General features: G+C 41.0%; 1 protein-coding gene across 15 annotated transcripts in view; it reads right to left on the bottom strand.

The window, feature by feature from the left end:
* Positions 1-22,010, bottom strand: part of TMEM164 (transmembrane protein 164) — a 168,075-nt gene that overhangs the window by 45,560 nt on the left and 100,505 nt on the right. For 14 of the 15 annotated variants that reach the window (XR_005203102.1, XM_017546501.2, XM_037744967.1 and 11 more), the window contains one exon: positions 20,931-20,997. The exons of the other annotated variant lie outside the window; for it this stretch is intronic. Coding sequence is in view for 13 of the 14 variants with exons in the window: in XM_017546501.2 (XP_017401990.1) it covers positions 20,931-20,997 (67 nt within the window). In the remaining variant the exon portion in view is untranslated. The remainder of the gene's footprint in view (positions 1-20,930; positions 20,998-22,010) is intronic. 15 annotated transcript variants of the gene reach the window in all.

Raw genomic sequence — 22,010 nt, 5'->3', positions numbered from 1 at the left:
ATGATGGTTTGACCTCCTGCTGCTGAGATGTTCTTTCTCCTCCACACCTGTGAGCATGGATCTGGAATATTCTAATTATATTGCCATGGGAACTGGTCAGCACTGGAATCTGCTTCTGTGACCTCCCATATACTCATTCATTATTTCTTGAGCACCTACTATGTGCCAACTATCATGAACAAGATACAAATGGATTCTGCCTTCATGTACCTTACAGTCTTACAACTATATCATTCCAAATGCTAATTTCTAGGGCTTAAAGGGGTTTGGAAATGAAAATACGGTTTAAATCAGTGTAGCAAAGGCTTAAGGCCACTACTGCCAATGTTATGTTAGTTACATGAGAGGCTACATGGGTTTCCTGATATTTCATGGAACTTAGCAGAATACTAGACACATAGTAGGTATTTGTCAACTTATTTAGAGATATTTCAGGAAAGCACTGACAACCAACGAATAGAATTAGAATGTCCTCCTGGTTGCTCCTGAAAGTAAGGACACAGCCATAAAAGGGCTGGAAAACAAGACCCAGATGTTTATTTCTGATCATGTAAAAGGCTACTTCTCTAACAAACCACCCACTGAAAACACACAAAAGTTCTGAATAAAATATGTTTAAAATTGTTTTATTTTTCAGTCTATGAACTGTCAAATACACAAGGAATTTTCTAGCCAGAAAATAAGAAGTGGGAACCCAGAGACATAAGTGGGATACTGCATCCAATTTTCACCTAAAGTAGATTTGTTAAGCCTGCTGAACTTGAGCTTTGATTTCTCATAGCTTCACAGGGCATAAGGGATAGGATGCAAAGGTCATGATATCCCAAAGAGTCTGATAAGAAATAATTCTCATAAAGCTGGGACCCCAGAAAGCTACACTCCAGTGTACAGGTGTGCTAGTAAATACAAATTACTCCTGCCCTCTAGGACAATAAGGAAAATCTACTCTCAAATCTTCACATTGAGTTGGACTAGCAGGAAAAGGATCTAGGTATCTCCAGTAAAGACTTGGAACCACAAGCCAGCCATCATGTGTATTTGAAAAGTGAATGTACACTACTTGGGTAATCAAAAAATCTGAGGTCAAGAATTTCATTTAGCATGATTCCAGATTGGCAGCTCTCAGGTGCTGAGCAAGAACAAAGACAGATTGTCTTTAGAGGAAACCAGGAGTCAAAAACTTCCCACAAATAAAATCCCAATGAAAATAAGCAACTTACATTAAAACAACAGTCATATTTAAAAAAAGAAAACTTAAATACACAAGGAAAACAAATCAAGAATCCCAAAAATATAGATTTAAAGAGGCAGATAATAAAAATTTTACTTACAGACTCTTTCCTATGTTTGAGAAAAATAAAAATATAATAATTAAAATAAAAATGGATAGAAGTAACTAAAGGGATAAATAATAAACTGGCATATCCAGCTGAAGAAATAAGCCAAAATGCAGTACAGTAAGACAAAGAAGTAGAAAATATCAAAGAAAGATTAAGAGACAAGAAGGTATACTAAGATGGACTAACATATCTCTAAAATGTGGTCCCAGAAGAAGAGGATGGAACAGAGGCAGAATTTAAAGTTATAACAGCTGAGAGTATTCCAAAACCTGACTAATGTTATATACTTCCACACAACAAGCCCAAAGACTCCCAAACAGAATAAGAACAAATTAATACTGAAACATATAGTAACATTGTAGCACATCAAACTAAAAGAAAAAAACTCAAAAGTGACCTAAAAAGATGACTTTCAAAGGAGTAAAAAGGCTGACCACTGACTTTGCAAAGCAACAATAGAGGACAAAATATAGTAACATTTTATCTTTATTATGAATGAAACTGCCCCAAAATGTGGCATCCAAGTGACACACAGTGGTCACATCTATGCTGAGAAGTAGGCTCTTTTGTGTGTATGCTGAAATTTTGAAGGAGCAGAGGTTCAAGCCCTACCCAAACCTCTTCATTAACAGAGTCCCCAGGGACTGGGGGGAGACCCTATATAAGGCCTGCAACCTTCAAATAAAGCAATCTTGTGAAGAGGAATTCTCCCTTTGGTCACCGAAGTATTCTTCAAAGTAGTTAAGACTTAAAGGTCTTAGGTTCTAAAGAAAAATAAGTAATTTTATTGCTTAGGGGTTATCTGAATTTTGACACCCGTGCCAGTCTGAATTATTAAGACCATAATGGGTTTTTAGGAACATACGGTTAATGGACCAGTGGGTGACTTGTGTATGCAGGGCCTAGCCCATGCATACCTGGCTGCTTTTATAAGGACCATGTGTGCACCTAGCATGCTCTATCATATGCAGGGTCCCCGGCCCTCTTTCAATGGCAGCCTGCAGATATAGGACACATATTTGTGCTGTGGTTATTGTAGTTATTGGAATGAGGTGATGGAAATCCTGGTCTCTCCCCTGATCAGAGAAGGTGGAGCTCCCCCAGTTCTGGCTAGAGTGTGGGGCCCTAGTTCTTCCTTTACCCTGGACTACTTACTGCTCCTTTCCCCCTCCTACACTGTGTGGCAGAGTTAGTGAAATTAAAACATGTCTGTATATCTCTACTAAGGGCCTACTCAGTTAAAGAAAAAAAAAAAAAAAAAAAACCCTAACTTCCATCTTTGGAAGCAAGAGTTGAGTCTTTTTTTCTTCTTTGAGACAGTCTCACTCTGTTGCCAAGCTGGAGTGCAATGGCACGATCTCGGCTCACTGCAACCTTTGCCTCCTGGGTTCAAGCGATTCTCCTGCCTCAGCTTCCCGAGAAGCTGGGACTACAGGCGCGTGCCACCATGCCCAGCTAATTTTTGTATTTTTAGTAAAGACAGGGTTTCACCATGTTAGCCAGAATGGTCTCGATCTCTTGACCTCGTGATATAGTCGCCTCAGCCTTCCAAAGTGCTGGGATTCCAGATGTGAGCCACCGGGCTCAGCATTTTGTTTTGTTTTGTTTTTTGTTTTTTTGAGATGGTGTTTCACTCTTGTTGCCCAGGCTGGCGTGCAATGGTGCAATCTCGGCTTACCACAACCTCCGCCTCCCGGGTTCAAGCCATTCTCCTGCCTCAGCCTCCCGAGTAGCTGACACTACAGGTATGTACCACCACGCCCAGCTAATTTTTGTATTTTTAGTAGAGATGGGGTTTCTCCATGTTGGTCAGGCTGGTCTCAAACTCCTGAACTCAGGTGATCCACCCGTCTTGGCCTCCCAAAGTGCTGCCACCACGCCCGGCCAGGAGTTGAGTCTTTAACCACAATAAAACACCGTGCCAGCACGAGGCTCTGGATGGTACTTCCTCAGGACAGTCTCACCATGCATCTGCCAACAGCATTCCCTGGCCCCTGCTCCACACGGAAAGCTGCCACTCCCTTGCTCAAGACTGGAAACAGAAGACATCTTTGGCCCAAGTTACATTTGACCTCTGGCCTAGTTTGGAGACCAAGACACAGTTATGTCCAGCGAATGTGGCATAAGGCACGAATGGGAGTTGCTGAATTCTTTCATCATCATCTAGATGACCTACAAATTGACCTTCTCTTCCATCAGTCATATCTTGAACACCTACTCCATGAAGAACTTTATGTTTTTCCCACCAACATACACATACACACACATCCATACAGAAGTGGTCCAGCCAGGAAACACACCTAGAGAATATAATCCCTGAGTTCATCCTCAACAACTACACTAGGGTGAGATTAGCTGGTTACAAAGCCCCATCCACATGTAAGAAATTCCCATTAGAAAAGGTTGAAAAGATCAGAAACACATGTAAAATCTAAACTTTAAACTATAAGGTCTAAAAGACAAGACTGAAGCAGTGTCGCAGGAGATCGCTAAAGCCCTCTTCATGGATTCCTATGTTTCCATTGTTTGTGCTCCACTGTGGGCCTCAAGAAAATGAAAGTGGAAAGCAGGCATTGATGTCCCCTTAGAAAAGAATCCTAAAAGGCAGTATGCTATAGATAAGTCTGTTTCCCAGCCAAAGCAAAGCACAAACTCTCCAGATCATTGCTAAAGCAAAGAGTCTATACCTGTCCCAGGGCAGGAGCTGCTGTGAGTCCAGAGTTGGGTGTTCCTCCTGCTTTGAGACTTACTGCCCTTGGTAGAGAGGAGAGATGTGCTCTGGATCAGCAGGAGAGGGGAGGCAGGATTCCCCTGTCCTTCTGTCAGCCCTATCTATCCCCAGAGGGCAGCTACAGGATGACCCCCAGAGCCAGCAGCTGAGAGGAACCAGCAGCTTCTGGAAGAATCGTTCTCTTGTCCTCTCCATCCACCAACCAAATAGCCATTTCTAAGTTACTGACATCTTGGGAATACACACTCCTGGTCTAGATGAGCATGTTTAGCTCCACTGGAAGCCCCCCTGTATTGCCCTGCCATTTGAGCCAACATAATTTACAATTCCCAGAAATGCCAGAGAAGCAGTGTATGCGCCTCTTCTGCCAAGCCTGGCTGGTTTTACAGATTTTCATTTAGCAGGTGTCTGTTGCTAAATCAGTAGCAGCTGCTAATTGCTTTTCCTCTCTTGAACCCTCAGACAGAATGAAACATCTGGTGTTCTCTCACTTCAGGTTAAAATCAGATACCTTATCACGTCTCCTTTGGGTTCCATTTTCATTAAAAAAGCTTTCAGCTGATGCCTGGAACTGGCAGCAGAGAGCAAGGCCATTCCTGAACAAGGGGAATGTTTCTAAGGACAACACAATGGAGTGAGCCTGCCTCATGCCTCCAGACTTCATCCACAGATGCAGTCGCTCAAGGTGGGGCTTTAGGCCCATGAACCCAGGGAACCTGAGACTTCATCTCCTGAGCCAGGATTCTGCGGCCCCCAGCCCTTTGATTGCAGTGCGTCTTCTTGCCTTGAATAGTTTATAGTATTTGTAACCCCTAACTGAGCCAGTTCTCCTCTCTCCTCCAGGGGAATTGCTGAGAAATAAACTACATACAGAGGAGGAAAATTACCAGGACACCATCATCTCCAGCTCCACTTCCAAATTTATACCAGTGCTCTCTTTTGAGGTACTTTGGAAATTTTGTTTTGTCATTGTTTTTTCCTCCCTCCAACAATCATTTTGCTGGGCTTCAAATCTGCTTCTTGATTGTAAGTCAAAACCATTCTCAAAAGCACCTTAATAGCAACTCAAATATTTCCTATTATTATTAATAAATAATCTAAGCTAACCTTTATTGAGCACTTACTACTTTCTATCAGGCATTGTGGTAAGCACTTTATATGCATTACCTTATTAAAGATTCAGGAATTGTTACAATCGTCCTCATTGTACAATGTAAAACAGGCTCTGAGATGGGCTATTGATGTTGTAGAAGGAAGACTGAAACAATGATTTACCTAGATTAAAAGCCTGTGCTCTGCTGACTAGGTATACTCAATGATATTAAGGAATTATTGTTAATTATTGTAGGTATGATAATGGTGTCATAATATTTATATATTTTTTCTGTGTCATTACATTTGAGAGATATGTAATGAAATATTTACAGTTAAAATTACATGATATTTTCTTCCAAATAATCCAGGTATAGGTTTTTGTGGGGGATGGAGTGGATTTGCGGTGGAGTGAGATGTATTTTTTTTTTTTTTTTGAGATGGAGTCTTGCTCTGTTGCCCAGGCTGGAGAGCAGTGGCGCAATCTCGGCTCACTACAACATTTGTCTCCCAGGTTCAAGCGATTCTCGTGCCTCAGCCTCCTGAGTAGCTGGGGCTACAGGCGCGTGCCACCAAGCCCAGCTAATTGTTGTATTTTGAGTAGAGACAGGGTTTCACCATGTTGGCCAGGATGGTCTTGATCTCTTGACCTCGTAATCTGCCTACTCCCACTTTGGGAGTGATCCGATCCACTCCCAAAGTGCTGGAAATACAGGCGTGAGCCACCGCGCCTGGCCTAGTGAGATGTATTATTAAAAAAAAAAAGATGGGCTATAAGGTGACAATCATTGAAACTGGGTGACAGATGCATTAGGGAGCATTTTTTTTTTACCTTTGTATATATTTTCAATTTTCCACAATACAAAATTATATACATACACTCCTGTTCTTACCCACGATATCATAGGACCTCCTAAGCTTACGAAGTTTCTGCATCCCAAACTTATTTCCTGTGTTAGCTCCTCTGGCCTGCTCCTACCACCAAAGCTTCCTCAACTGGCACCCAGGCAGTACTGGGACCTAGAAGTGATCACTATTCCCTTTGATTTTCTAAAGAAACCCTCAGTTTGCCTAAAGTCTCAGTTTACTCTACTCAAGGTCCTAGGTGTATGGGACATAAGGGGAGGTTGGTGGGCCACCTGTTGAGGTAAGAGATGGGCCTCAAGAGGAGCTCTGCCTACCCCTCATTCTTTTTATGCAATGGAAAACTGCATTCATATTCCCAGTTGGCACCCGGCAAAGGATTCATAGTTATTATGAATCCTCACAATAACTATGATGTACCACGCTCTCCCTCCCTCCCTGCTTCCCTCTTTCCCGATTGCCTGCCTTTCTTTCTTCCCTCCATCCTTCCTTCCTTCCTTCCTTCCTTCCTTTCCTTCCTTCCATTTCTTATTACAGGATCTCACTCTGTCACCCATGCTGGAGTGCAGTGGCATGATCATGCCTCATGGTAACCTTGAACTCTTGGGCTCGAGTGATCCTCCTGCCTCAGCCTCCCAAGTAGCTGAGACTACAGGCATATACCACCACACCTGGCTAATTTAAAAAAAAATGTTTTGGTAGAGACCAGTCTCACTATGTTGGCCAGTCTGGTCTCAAACTCCTGGGCTCAAGTGACCCTCCCACATCAGCCTTCTGACTAGGAGGGACTACAAGCACATGCCACCATGCTTGGCTAGTTATTTTATTTTTTGTACGTACAGGGTCTCACTTTGTTGCCCAGGCTGGTCTCAAGACTTTGGCCCAAGTGATCCTTCCTCCTGAGCCTCCCAACTGTTGCAGTTACAGGCATAAGCCACCAGGCCCAGCCAGTGATGGAGGTAATATTTCGGTAATATTTCTGTTTTACAGATGAGGAAACTGAGCAAAGTTCAGTTGCTTAAATAACCCCAAGGTCTCTTGCTCAGAGTGTCCATTAACCAAAGGCATCTCATTCAGTACTTATGCAACAGAGGAGGTGGAAAGAGCACTGATATGGGAGTCAGAAGACCTGAGTGCCGGTCCAAGATCTGCCACTCACTGGCTATGTGGCCTTTGGCTAGTCAATCCCCCTTTCTGGGCCTTATCATCTGAATACCATATTGCTCAATTTGCTTTTTCTCAACGTTGCGTTCCAGCCCTTTTCAACTTACACACACACACACACACAAATTCCCCAGAAGATCTTGTTACAATGTACACTCATTTCAAAGCTTTCTACAAAGCTACAGCAATCAAGATAGTTTGGTGCTGGCATACGGACAGACATATAGATAAATAAGATAGAACTGAGGGTCTAGAAATAAACCTTCACATTTATTTTTCATTGATTTTTAACAAGGATATCAAGATATTTCAATGGCAATAGACAGAAGAGTCTTTTAAACAAATGGTGCTGGGACAACTGGATATCCACATAAAAAAATGAATTTGGATCCCTTCCTCACACTACACACTAAGATCAACTCACAATGGATCATAGACCTAAATGTAAGGGCCAACATTATGAAACTCTTAGAAGAAAACAGTCATAAATCTTCATGATCTTGGACTAGGCAAAGTTTCTTATGTACGATACCAAAAGCAGAATCAGCCAAATCAAAAATAGAGAAATTAGACTTTATCAAAATTAAAACACTTTGTGCCTCAAAGGATACAATCAAGCAAATGCAATGACAACCCACAGAATGAAAGAAAATATTTCAAATTATGTATCAGATAAGGGTCTAATATCCAGAAAGAACATTTATAACTGAACAATAAAAACAACCCAATTAAAATTTGGGAAAGGATCTGAAAAGTTATTTCTCCAAAAAGACATACAAATAGCTAATAAGTACATGAAAAAGTGTTCAATATCATTAGTTATCAGAGAAAAACCATTCAAAAATCCTAAATCTGAAATGTTCCTGAATACGAAAAGGATGCTCATTCAAGCACTTCAAATTTTCAGACTAGGAATGCTCAACTGGTAAGTATAAAGTGCAACATTCCAAAATCTGAAACACTTCTAGTTCTAAGCATTTTGGATAACAGATACTCAACCTCTACCACATCACACCCTCTAGAATGGCTATAATAAAAAAGACATAATAACAAGTGGTGGTGAAGATGTTGAGAACTTGGAATGCTCATACATTGCTGGTGGACATAAAAAATGGTATAGCCACTTTGGAAAACAATCTGGCAGTTACTCTAAAGGTTAAATGCAGAGTTATCATTTGACCCAGCAATTCTACTTCTAGGTACATACTCCAAAGTGGACATTCAAACAGATAGCTTTATACAAATGTTCATAGCAGCACAGTCACAATAGCCAAAAGGTAGAACCAACCCAAATGTCAATTAACTGACGAATGGCTAAACAAAACATGATACATAATACAAAGGAATATTATTCAGCCATATAAAGGAATGAAGTACTGACACATGCAACATGGATGAACCCTGAAAACATTCTGCTGAGAGAAAGAAGCCAGTCACAAAACGCCATATTGTATAGTTACATTTACATGAAATGTTCAGAATAGGCAAATCCATAGAGACAGAAAGTAGATTAGTGTTTTCCTGGGTCTGGAACTAGGAGAGTAGGAATGGGGATGATGCTAATGTTTATACAGCTTCTTTTTGGGGTGATGAAAGTGTTCTAAAATTAGACTGTGGTGCTCGTTGAACAACTCTGTGAATATAGTAAAAACCACTGAATTGTATATTTTAAAAGGATAAAGTTATCATTTGTAAATTATATCTCAATTAAATCCCCCTTCCAAAAAATTGTAACTGAAGTCAAACAGAGAATGAGGCAAGTGCTCATTTGTGTAGTGCTCTTAACTTTCCAAAGCCTTTTGTTATCTTTTCATTATTATCTTTTGTTATCTAAGTTGTCTTTTCTTTATAACTTATCTGAAAGGTAGAGAGGGTTGATATTACAAATCCCATTTGAAAAATGGGGAAACTGATGGTTAATATAGTGAAATTAAATCCTTCAAAGCCCCAAGTCTCAGCTAGTAGCAGGGCAGAACTAGACACAAGGTGTATAGCAGAGCTGCCCTGGTTGCACACATCGAAGTTCCCTAGAGTGCTTTTAAAAACTGGGCAGGTGCAGGAAGATAAATACTACATGTTCTCATTTATATGTGGGAGCTAACAAAGCTAATGTCATAGAAGGAGACGGAGAATGGTGGTTACTAGAAGCTGGGGAGGGTCGGGATAGGGAGGTTGGTTAACAGATACAAAATTACAGCTAGATCGAAGGGATAAGTTCTAATGTCCTGTAGCCATGTAGGGTGACGAGAGTTAACAATAATGTATTGTATATTTTGCAATAGCTAGAAGAGAGGATTTGAAGGTTCCCAACACAAGAAATGATAAATGCTTGAGGTGACAGATATGCTAACAAGACTGATTTGATCTTCACACACTGTCTGTATCTGAATATCACAGTGTACCTCCAAAATATGTGCAATTATTAAGTGCCAAAAATAAAATAATGTATAATTTTTAATTGAAAGCACTCACTAGATAAGTCTTGTATTGCATAAAGAAACACTGCTTGAAGTAGTGGCTCAAGGTATATAGAGAGAGAAGACATTGGGGAAGACTGCCAGAGACTGTTCTTTCTAATGTGATTTTAGGAAGACAGGGCCAAGGGAAACTAGTAATCGCTGGAGGCAAACAGGCTGCTGCCTGGCACTCACTGCTGCCACTCCCTAAATGGGCTGAAAGGCTTGGGCCTACTGACAAACCTAAAAGGCCTGGACATTTTATTTGAAAACCCAAACAGGAGTGGGCCCAATTCACCTGTCAGGAGGGAGAAAAGCAGATTGGCCAGTTCCCTAATCAAACAGGCTGTCACTGAAACAAATGTAAAAAACAATGGCAGTGTTGGTTAATGTGGATAGGAAAGCCTGCCAGGGAATTTTAATCTCACTCAGCAAGGCTAATGCAGAAACAAAGCCCCCTTCACATTACCATCACTAAAAAGCTCAGGGAGCTGGGGTCAAAGCTCTAAAGACTAACATCAACAAGGGCCTGTACCTCCTCAGTGTTTAGGATAATATTAGTAATAGTAGTAAAAACAACAGCATCTGACACCTATTGGTCACTCCCTATGTGCCAGACACTGGGCTAAGTGCTTATTACACATCATCTCTGTTCAACAAAACACCATTTTACAGATAAGAAAATTAGGTCAGCAAGGTTGGTACCTTGCTCAAAGTCACACAGCTACAGGCAGAAGAGCTAGCCATAAAACTATAGACTGGCTGGTTCCAGGATTGGTACTTTTGACAGTACACTATAAACTCTTAACATCTATGCAGAGACAAAAAGATTTCCAGAATATGTAACAAACAATGTTAACAGTTGCTACGCTCAACTATTTGTTTTATTCTATTTTTCCCTCCCCTTCCCTCCCTTCCTTCTTTTCTTTTTTAAGAAATAGGGTCTTGCTACGTTGCCCAGGCTGGTGTCAAACCCCCGTGCTCAAGTGATCCTCCTGTCTCACCCTCCCAAAGTGCTGGGATTACAGGTGGGAGCCACTGTACCCAGCCTCTATTTTTGTTCTATTTTGAACATATATTACTTCTGTAAACAAATCATACATAAATGTATAAAGACAAAACACACAAAAGCCTCCTCCTTTTTGTTGTTTTTCAATGTCCAGAAAAATAATCACCTTTGCATTGGTGATGATTTTTAAAAAATTTAGACTTTTCTAAATCTTACACATTTTCAGCAGTAAATATATCTCTTGTTGTAATCAAGAGAATGCCATTATTTTAGGTGGTTGAACAAAAATAATTCTCCTGGAAAAAATATTATCTATCACTCTTCTGTCTTCCCACCCAAGATCCCAGGACATATGTGAGAGGGATCCCCAGAATTTCCCTAAGCAACATAGAAATTCAGGTTGGCTGATGAATTCATTTATACTATCTGTAGATATCTACCATGTGCTAAGTACAAGGCTATGCAGGGGGCAGCCATAAAACAAGAGACACTTGTCCTCAGCTCCAATGGGGCTTTCTATAAGTCAATTCACAATGAATCAAATGTCGTCATTTTGGAACTCTGAAGAATTTATTATTGATCTCCATCCATGCTCTACAATCTACCACTTGGTTCTTTAGACTCTGACTCCATTACGCATGTTACCTCACAATACGAGGTAGTATTTTGGCAAAGGTTGGAAAGGACACCAGCCACATGTGTGTGTGCTGAAATGATGTGTACTTGAGCTTATGGAATTTGGTATACAGCCATAATCCACTTGCACATGCACTCTGTGGAAACTATGGTCTTCAGAACTCTGGAAGAATGCAAATGACAAAGCCAAAAAGAGTCCTGGATTTGAAGTAAACAAACAAACAAAAAAAATAGAAATTCTAGCTCTGTATTTCAGCTTATCATTATCTAACAATGGACCCTGGAACAAATCTCTCTGTGTTTATTTTTTGTGTAACATGAGGGGTTTGAAGTAGTTCAGTGGTCCCTAATATTTTTATCCTATTAAACTGCTCACTTAAAAAAAAAAAAAAAAGACACTGTCCTTACCCACAGAGAATAGGTTGAATATATGAATATATAGTCCAACCAAACTATGGATGAAATGAGATATGTTCATACCTGAAGCAGCTATTAGAAAAGAATGAGTTATGATTACTGATTATTGATTAGGTAGTGTTTAAGTTAAAAAAGAAATACACTGGGCCAGGCATGGCGGCTTACGCCTGTAATCCCAGCACTTTGCGAAGCTGAGGTGGGTGAATCATTTGAGGTCGGGAGTTCAAGACCAGCCTGGCCAACATGGTGAGACCCCCCCCATCTCTACTAAAAATGCAAATATTAGCCAGGCATGGTGGCACACACCTGTAATCCCAGCTACTTGGGAGGCTGAGGCAGGAGAATCTCTTGAACCTGAGAGACGGAGGTTGCAGTGAGCCAAGATAACACCACTGCACTCCAGCCTGGGTGGCGGAGTGAGACTCTGTCTCAAAAAAACAAAATAAGAAAGGAAAGAAAGAGAAATACAATGCAATAGTACTTATAGTAGAATTCCAAGTATGTAAGAAGCTGGAACCCAAATAAACCGACAATCCTAGAAATATGAAAATCTTTACCTGCGTATATAAGCAAATGATAAGTGTAAAAAGATACTCTAAATTTGAACACAATTTACCCTTGAGGCAATCGGATTGAAAGCTGGTAAAATGATTAGCCTTTTCTTTATATTCCTCTGAGTAACTTTTCAACGACCATGTATATTTTCCTAGAACTCATCTGAAATAATTCATTATATTTTATATATCTCATTAAAAATATTTTTCCTTTTATTGATACATAATATTTTACCAATTTATGGGGTACACATGAGTATATTTTGCATGCATAGAATGTGCAATGATCAAGTCAGGGCATTTGGGGTATCCATCCTCTTAAGTATTTATCATTTCTATATGTTAGAAACATTTCAAGTCCTTTCTTCTAGCTAGTTTGAAATATACAATATATTATTGTTACCATAGTCATGAGCATCTACTATTTTTGTAACAAAAAAATCCTAAAAGTAAATTGAGCCCCCAAATTGCTAGTAGATACTGCATAAAATTTACCACAAGGCGTTGATATGGCTGAATACTTAAAAATCAATCTAAATAATTAGGAAACAAGAAGACCAAACACTCCTTTGGTATCATGATCTTTCATATCAGAAAGACCAAAGTTTTCATGCTAGTTCTGTGACTTCCTGTGTGCCCCCTGTACAAGTTACCTAAATTTTCTAACGCTTAGTCTGTAAAATGAATATACTAATACACCCTTCACAGGATTTTGGTGAGGATCAAAGACTAATAATGGCTAATGGTGCTGTGCCACGTGCTTTACACATATTAACTAATTTAATCCTCACAACAGCTTTATGAAGTAGGCACTGTTATCACCCCCATTTTATAGATGAGAAAACTGAGGCCCACAGAGCATAAGTAACTTGCCCAAGGTTGTTCTCCTTGTGTTTTCTCTGTCTCCCACCCCACCCTCCTTCACACACACACACACACACACACACACACACACACGAGTGGCTCAGCCAGAACATGAACCTAGAGATGCTGATCCCTGAGCCCATCATATTAACAACTACACTAGGGTGAGGTATGTGTAAAAGAGCTATTCTGATTGCAAAGTCCCATCCATATGTAAGAAATGCTTATTAGTACAGGTTGAAAAGGGAAAGGTGCACAAAATCTAAATACTAAGAGACATGACAGAAAGTGTCTTCTTGTGATTTGCCGATAAGTGGTAACGTCTCTATGTACAGCTGGAATCCATGAGGACCCACTGCTCTTCAGAAACTCAATACTTAGTTGACTATTTTCTGCCTCCACATCCACGTGTTCCCTTAGCTTGAACAGCCTCCTTCCTCTGCAATTTGCATGCACATGCTAACCATCCTTCACGGCTTGGCTCAGGCTTTATTTCTTCGTGAAGCCTTTCCAGATCACTTACTCCAGGAGGCTGTATATTAAGGTACAATGTGCACAGGTTTAGCTTTAGCATTTACAAACGATGTAATTCTAAGTCACTTAATTTGATTTGCGCCTCAGTTTCCTCATATGTAAATGGAGTTCTTATGATAATTGAATGATTATATGTAAATTATCTAAAAATAGTATGGGTTCAATGAATGCTAATATTAATCTTTTTCCCATTTATTTAAACCTGGAGCAACTGCAATTTAGCAGTCAAGCCTGAATGCCTTGTAATTTTCATTTTTTTATTTGTGACAGGGTCTTGCTCTGTCACCCACACTGGAGTGCAGTGGTGTGACCATAGCTCACCGCAGCCTCGACCTCCCGAGCTCAAGCCATCTTCCCACCTCAGCCTCTCAAGTAGCTCGGATTATAAACATGTGCCACCAAGCCCAGCTAATTTTTATTTTTTATAGAGACAGGGTCTTACTATGCTGTTCAGGCTGGTCTCAAACTTCTGGGCTCAAGCGATCCTCCTGTCTCAACCTCCCAAAATGTTGAGATTACAGGTATGAGCCACCATGCCCAACTGTGGTTTTTCCTTTTTCATGTTTCCAACTTTAATATTGCCATAGCTTTTCAGGCATTTATACCTTACCTTTCTAACTAAACTGTAAGTTCTTTGTACACTGGTTGTTTTTGTATCTTCTGCAGCCCATAGCACATTACTTAACACAGAAAAGTGCTCAATAAAAATCTGCAGATCGGCTGGTGTGATCTAGGCTGGATTCATCAAGGATTTAAGTCCCTCAAAGCTTAGTCTTAAAATAAAGCTAATAAGTTGACATATTCTAGGATAGTCCCCAGAATTTAGTTTGGACCAGGAATCCCGAACTCATCTCAATACCCCTGATATCCTCAGACACAATGCATTCATCTGATCAGAAACACACTGGCCTTTGCACAAGGTTAAGCCACAATTTTGCCTCAGTTAATTCTTTAGAAAGTTAATACCTCTTTTGAAACCAAACTTTGTAGATTTTAAGAACCCTCAGGATAGTAAAGGGACATTTTGTCCTCAGTTCAGGTCCAAAATCCAAACTATAACTTTTTTAAATAGCCCAGTTTGCCAGTCACATAAATAACTTTTCTAGGTCAATTAGCACATTTCAATGTGCCAATTAGCAAAGAGCAAGATTTTCAAGCCTACTTGCATTGGTGATAACAAAGTTTTTCCAGCAGCACACATGGGTACAAGGTGTGTCAGCGGAAAAGCTGCATCCCAAGAACACTCATTATAATGTTTGTGAATGGGGGACAGACACCCCAGTAATGACAGAATCATTACTGTCTTCTTCCCCACTCAGTCTGAAAGTCAGGAATATTTAAAAGAACCATTCCATTCAACAGAGAAAAAAGAACTAAGCAAAAAAAAGAGTGGTAGTAAAGAGGGGAAAAGGAACTAACATAACAGATCAACATGGATATATAATAAGGGGCAAGTTTGATAATAAGACAATAATGTACTAGAGGCTTTGAGCCTTGAAGAAAAAAAGAGCTTGATGAAAAGAATAATTATCATGCTGCTTCTAGTAGAAAACAGGTGAGTACAAACACAAATACAGGCCAGGCTAAAGTTTTCTGTCTAGGAAGAGGGCTGATACAGTATCTTAACTTTCTTTTCTGTATCCAGTCTCCCTTGCTAAGAACATTCTGCATTCAGAAGAAACTCCCATGGATGTTAGAGGGTCAAAAGCAGAGCACTGAGGTTGCAGCATGGGCCCAATGTCTCTTTTCAAGGCCAGATCACTAGCACTGCACATGAGAACTGTAACTGAAAACCTAATCTGTAACCAGGTTCCATGGACACCCTACTTAGCTTCCACCTCTTGGCTTTAATTTCCTGAAAGTGGTTTATCCTGGATTGGATGATATTCTTTGCAAACTCACAGGTATAGATAAGGAACCCAGCATCACTATCAGGACAAATGGCCAGTGGCTGTAACATGGAACTCACAGACTAGACAGCACATCTATTCCTCAAGCTATGAACTATTGATAGCCTAGGCAGGAAGAGATTAACATGGGATCCATGAATGGGCTTACAGCGGGGAAAGGGGCAAGGAGAGAAAGTGGTAGTCTGTGCCTCTCCTGAAATTGTCTGCAAAATTGTGTGTTTGTGCATTTATCTAGGAAGAGGCTCTATCGCCAGCACACAAACTCTCCCTGAATTTCATTCATGGAATAGGAAAATAACTCTGAAGTCTCAGTCAAGAGATGTGGGTTCTGGGGGCACCTACCTTGACTACTTAACCTAGTCATTTATCCTCCTAAATTCACCGTCTGGAAGAGAAGATTAGCTCAGACAAGCTTTGAGCTCCCTGCTAATCCAATAATCAATAGTTTCATGATGTGCTTCCCCTCCTTCCCTCCAAAAATCAATCACTAAAAATCACCCTTTAATATGATTCATCTGAATCAAGAAAGACTTTTTCCAGAATCCGCGGTATAAAGAGCACTTACTTACAATATGGGCCACTGGAATACACAGTCCTTCTTTTGGGGTTCAGGTTTGAAGATGAAGAACCCAGAGAAACTGAAGCCTAGGCATTCTCTAGCTAATCTGCAAATCCTGGTGCCAGTATGTCACAAGTCAGAGCGGAGCACATGGAAATTCACTGATGACCCCAAATCCTTTAGCTGACTGTGGCAACTACTTCCAACACCCTCTCACTCTTTCCTTGTGTATGTGAGTATATGTATGTCTATGGTACGGGTACACACAGTACTCAGTTCATTTTATTTTTCTTGCTTCCTCATTACTACTAATGAGCAAAAAATTAAAATAATTAAAAAGATAAAGGGCCAAGAAGGAAGGACAAAAGAGAAGTCAAAAGCTGGCTTCTTGCCTAATTGGATCATCAGGTTTAAGAAAGAGTTGCCAATCTTCATGTGTCTCATGTTAAGTTGATCTGAGCTCAAGTAAGGGGCTACGAGGCAAAAAGCCCTAAAGGCAAGAGTAGTCCAACAGGGGTCCCAACCATCTAAAAGAACCAGACCTAAACCAACTGCAGACATAGGCAAATGGAGACATCACCAGCTTTTCTAAGCATCAGTTTAGAAAAAGAACACAAAGACCGACCAGATTGACTGGAATCACTAGTTAAGGGACAGCCCAACAAAGAAGTTTCAATGTCAGGGAAAGTTACTCGAACATTTTTGAAAAGCTAGTTGACTATAGCCTCACATTTATTTGGAAAATATTAGCTGTTAATATAACAGATATACCAGCACATCTGCTATGAGATGGGGGAAAAGGAAGGAGGGAGGGAAGAAGGAGGGAGGGAAGGAGGGAGGAAAAGAGGGAAGGAGGGAGGTAGGAAAAGACGGAGCGAGGGAGGAAGGAAAACAGGGTGGGGAGAAGAAACAGTGGTTTCTATATAGGGCGGTATAGGTGCTATGAGCTGAACTATTTCCCCCAAAAATTCATATGTTGCAGCCCTAACTCTTAGTACTTCAGAATGTGACTACAGTATTTGCAGATAGGGTCTTCAAAGAGGTGATTAAGTTCAAAGGAGGCCATTAGAGTGGGCTCTATGCAATTAGATGGGTGTCCTTATAGAGGAAACTTGGCTAAACAAGAGACACTAGGGATGTGTGTGTAGAGAAAGGACCATGTGAAGAGGCAGCATGAGGGTGGCCATCTGCAAGCCAAGGAGAGAGACCTCAGAAGAAACTGACCTTGCTGGCACTTTGATCTTGGGAATAATAACAGTACCTTGCCTCATAAGTTTATTGTAAGGACAAGATAAAGCCATGTAAAGCACTTAGAACAGTGGCACATAATAAGCACTCAAGAATCAGTAGCTGATAGTGCTGCTACTCTTATTTTTTATTTTTTTAGAATGGGGTCTCACTCTGTTGCCCAGGCTGAAGTGCAGTGGCACGATCATAAATCACTGCAGCCTTGAGCTCTCAAGCAGCCTAGACTACAGGCTTGCACCAACATGCCCAGTTAATTTTTAATTTTTTTTTAAAGATGAGGTCTCACTGTGTTGCTCAAGTTGATCTAGAACTCCTGGCCTTAAGTGATCCTCCCACCTCAGCCTCCCAAGTAGCTGGGACCACTGGTGTGAGCCACTGCACCCAGCAACTGCTGCTGTTATTGATAAAGGGGTTAAGGTTACCTCAGCAGACCTAGGGAGATATGTGTAACCTTTTGTGTAACAATATTGACTGAATGAAAACTTCACCACCAGCTTTCTAACTGACTTCAGGTATGTAACAGAGCGTTTCGGGGCCTTCATTCTCATGCTTCTACAATAAGAATCAAAATTTCTGTTTATGCTCAACCACTTTGCAAGAAGGCTATTTGATTTTCATTGGGGGAAAAGTCCCACCAGAAAGAAAGCTGAAGGTGGTCTGTCTAGAGTAACTATATCCACCTCAGCAGGTGCTGTTTGGCCAGCATTGTGGACTAGAAACACTCCAATTCAGGATCACTAACTCTATTAGCCTAGGGGAGATTTTCTGATGTACCTTTCTTTTCTGGGATCTGAGAGAGCTGCTGAAATTTGAGAAAGCAGTTCTCTATCTGCCTGACCTCTGAATCTCCTGAGAAAACAGGTACAAGGGGGAGGAGAGATGATAAGATAGCATTGGATCTACTTTTCTGCCCTAACAAGGTTACCTCCACAGGCAGGAAGTAACTTCTGTTCCAACCCTGTTCCACATGACCGAGGCAGGAAGGACTTACGCTGTGATGTGGGAAATTCACCGTTGTTAACTGTAAATTTTTCAATTTGGTTTATTTTTACCATTCTTTGGAATTATCCTCTCTAGCTCTGAGACCAAGGCAGGAGTTCTGATTCTATAGTTTACCAAGTGAAGTCAGACAAGTCACAGATTGTGGGAGATGTAGAAGGCAGGACAACAGTGCCTGTGTCAGCGGCCTGTGACTGCTGATCCCAGCTTACAGAGGAATGCTGAACCAAAAGCACCCTGACCACTAAGACAGAGGCTGTGCCCCCTGCCCTCCCCAACAAAGACAGTCCCCTCCACCAAGAGCTAAAATGGTTTATCTATGAAATGCTTTGGGGTCCTTGGCAGAAAAGGTCTTGTCCATATAAGCTACCTTGGGAGTCCTATTAAAATGCAAATTCTGGTCCAGGTGGTCTGCAGATGGCCCCTGAAATTCTGCATGTCTAACAAGCAACACCCATGTGATGCTGATCCTAGGACCATACTTTGAGTTACACACTTGGAGTAACTGTGAGTTTTAAGCACCTGGGGCAGTGATACTCCAAGAGTGGCCTAAGGACCCCTGTATCACAATCACTTCGGGACTTGTTACAAACATTCAGTCCCTGCCATTACTTGCAGACTCTCTCAAACAGACCTGAGGATGGGGCCTGACAACCGTCATGTTTAACGAGCCCTTCAGTTGATTGATATGGATAGTACATTTCAGAATTATTGCACGAAATCAGAGGTTCTCAACTCCCATTCCATGCTAGAGTCACCTGGGGAACTTTTTTAAACACAATGCTCAGGCTTCATCACAGATCACGAACTCATCCTCTCCAAGTGTGGGGCAGGGCATCGGTGTTTGTTTGTCTTTAATTTTATTTTTAATTGACAAATAAGTGTGTGTACTTATAAGGTACGTATAGTGTGATGTTTTGATATATGTTTGCATTGTGAAATGATTAAATCAAGCGAATTAGGTGAGCCTGGAACATATTAGGGTTCAAAATCGCTGCTTTAGATGAAAGTTTCCCCAATTAATTTCTACCGATATATAACATGCATCTTGAAAATTGTAACTATCACAAAGGTATACATGAATATTTGTAGGGAGGACATGACAGGAATATCTGTGGAGAGGGATATCTGTGATTTTAGGATCAAGAGGCTTAGGCTCCAATCCTAACTGCCACTTGGAATTATACTCCCTGAATGTCAGTTTCTGCCTCTGTAAAACAAGAGGCCACACAAGCCTTTTTAGGCAGTTCCTCCGCAGCCTTAAAGAGCAGGCTTGAAATATTCCTGTTGGGGAGCCCAAAGTTAGATGTGGCCCCAAAACACCATATTCAAAATCACAGCAAAGCCCTGTGCCTGGAATTGGGATGCCTCATTGACATGTTCTTGCCAGTTAAAGGGAATGTTTTGCATTTTTCTAGAATTGATGAAAATATTAAACACCCCCTTCCTTTGTCCCTTTCTAGAAAAAAAAATAGGCCATAATTCTTGTCCTGTCTACCTCAAATATTATGTGAAAAACCTTGTACACTGTAAAATGCTATCCAAAAGTAAGGATTATCATTTAAAGATTTAAACCATGATCTTAATGTTTAAGGCAAATTTAAGTCATGAAAACAGAAAGCAGTAGTAATAATTTTACAAGTGATTTCTTTTTCTGAGCTTCTAAATGTGACCTGCTAATCCCTCCACAGTCCCACATTTGGGAGTCTGAGGACACAGGTCTGCCAGCCTAGCCTTGTGGCGCTCCTGCTTCTCTCTGGCTGGTTTATCCCCCAGCCCACTGTGACCATGGGATTCTCCCTGCTAGCTATTAGGGGTTGTTTGGTACAGACTGGCCCGTGGGTCTGGGTGAACAAGGAAGGAATCTAATTCTGGCTCTAGGAAGTTCTTACCACCATGCCCAGCTAATTTTTGTATTTTTAGTAGGGACAGGGCTTCACCATGTTGGCCAGGGTGGTCTCGACCTCCTGACCTCAAGTGATCTGCCCGCCTAGGCCTCCCAAAGGGCTGGGATTACAGTGAACCTGGCCTGGTCTGTCCTGGTTGTGATATAAATCCTTATTGTGACCCCAAAGTTCTATAAAACACTCTTACCCCCATCAAGCTCCACTGCATCCAAACAGGACTGTATCAGACCTCAATATTAGCTATATATGCGCGTGTGTGCGTGCGTGTGTGTGTGTGTTTGAGATGGAGTTTTACTCTTGTTGCCCAGGCTGAAGTGCAGTGTTCTCGGCTCACTGCGACCCCTGCCTCCCAGGTTCAAGCAGTTCTCCCGCCTCAGCCTCCCAAGTAGCTGGGATTACAGGCATGCACCGCCATGCCCGGCTAATTTTATATTTTTAGTAGAGACAGAATTTCTCCATGTTGGTCAGGCTGGTCTTGAACTCATGACCTCAGGTGATCTGCCCAACTTGGCCTCCCAAAGTCCTGGGATTACAGGCGTGAGCTACCATGTCTGGTCAGCCATATGTATATTTTTAAAATCACATGGGCATGTGGGCAAGTACTGCTTAGGATGTTGCTGGTACATTCCTAAAAGAGGCTACTTACCAGCCGAGTGTTTACCACAGGAAACAGCAATGCCAGAAGAGCTCCATTTAACATGTGCATCTGTAGCCTAGAGGGGGAGAAAGATAAAGTTCAGGTCATAGTCAGACCCTCATGCAAAGGAAGAAAAAAGACATGTCACGTTAAGCCACACCATATGGAAAAGAACTATGTATACAAGTTGCTCGCTGTGGAAAATGTTACTAGAGTTTACACAAAATAAATTAAAAATGGCATATTCTAAATTAACTGAAATGTTCTGAAGAGTACTATCACTGGCTCAGAATCCCCTGAACACTTTCTGAACACACTTTGGTTACAACACTTTATTACATAATGCTCTGTGCTCCCTAAACATTCAGTCAGTCCCAATCAACAATTTCAACTGCTAACAGCTTGGGCAGCATGAGAAAAGGGTAACTGGGGGTGGGGAGGGAGTAAGTGTTCTGTTATTACAGTAGAAACCTATTTATTACAACATGGCTGCTTATTTACACTGTCATGTATAATCCTTTTCCCAAAACAGAGACCTAGACAAAAAAAGATTGCTACAACCCAGGAAGCCAACTGCAGTGTTTTGCAAACTATATTTCCCCACTTTCTTAAAAATGCCTTCAGGAGCAAAAGCAGGCAGTCGTCCAGGCTTTCATTTACATATTGGGCTCTGTGACTTAAAAGCAAAAAAAAAAAAAAAAAAAAAAAAAAAGAGAAAAAAGAAAGAAGAAGAAAACCACTGGTTTCCAGCACTGGTTAATGACACTGTTTCCCAATTCCAACATCAGGCTTATTAAAATACATACATAATAGAAACGCTTCATAAGTCAAGCACAATTAACTCAGGAACAAACTCTGCTTGTGAGGGCTCTGGGATGGATTTAAGTAGCTTCCTTCATTATTAAAGGCAAATGGTTCTTTACTACTAAGAGAGATGAAAGGAATGACCATCTGTTCCTCTTGACAAAATGTTGATATTATGGGTCACGGACAACGACCACCAAGGCAACATGCCTCTTAGACTTCAATGCTAGCTGGGGGTGGATGTCAATCCCCCTTCTCTCTCTCTCTCTCTCTCTCTCTCTCTCT

The sequence above is a fragment of the Cebus imitator genome, unplaced genomic scaffold (assembly GCF_001604975.1).
Source record: "Cebus imitator isolate Cc_AM_T3 unplaced genomic scaffold, Cebus_imitator-1.0 Scaffold189, whole genome shotgun sequence".
NCBI lineage: Eukaryota > Metazoa > Chordata > Mammalia > Primates > Cebidae > Cebus > Cebus imitator.
Note: the sequence above shows the minus strand (reverse complement) of the source record. Positions and strands in the feature narration are given on the sequence as shown.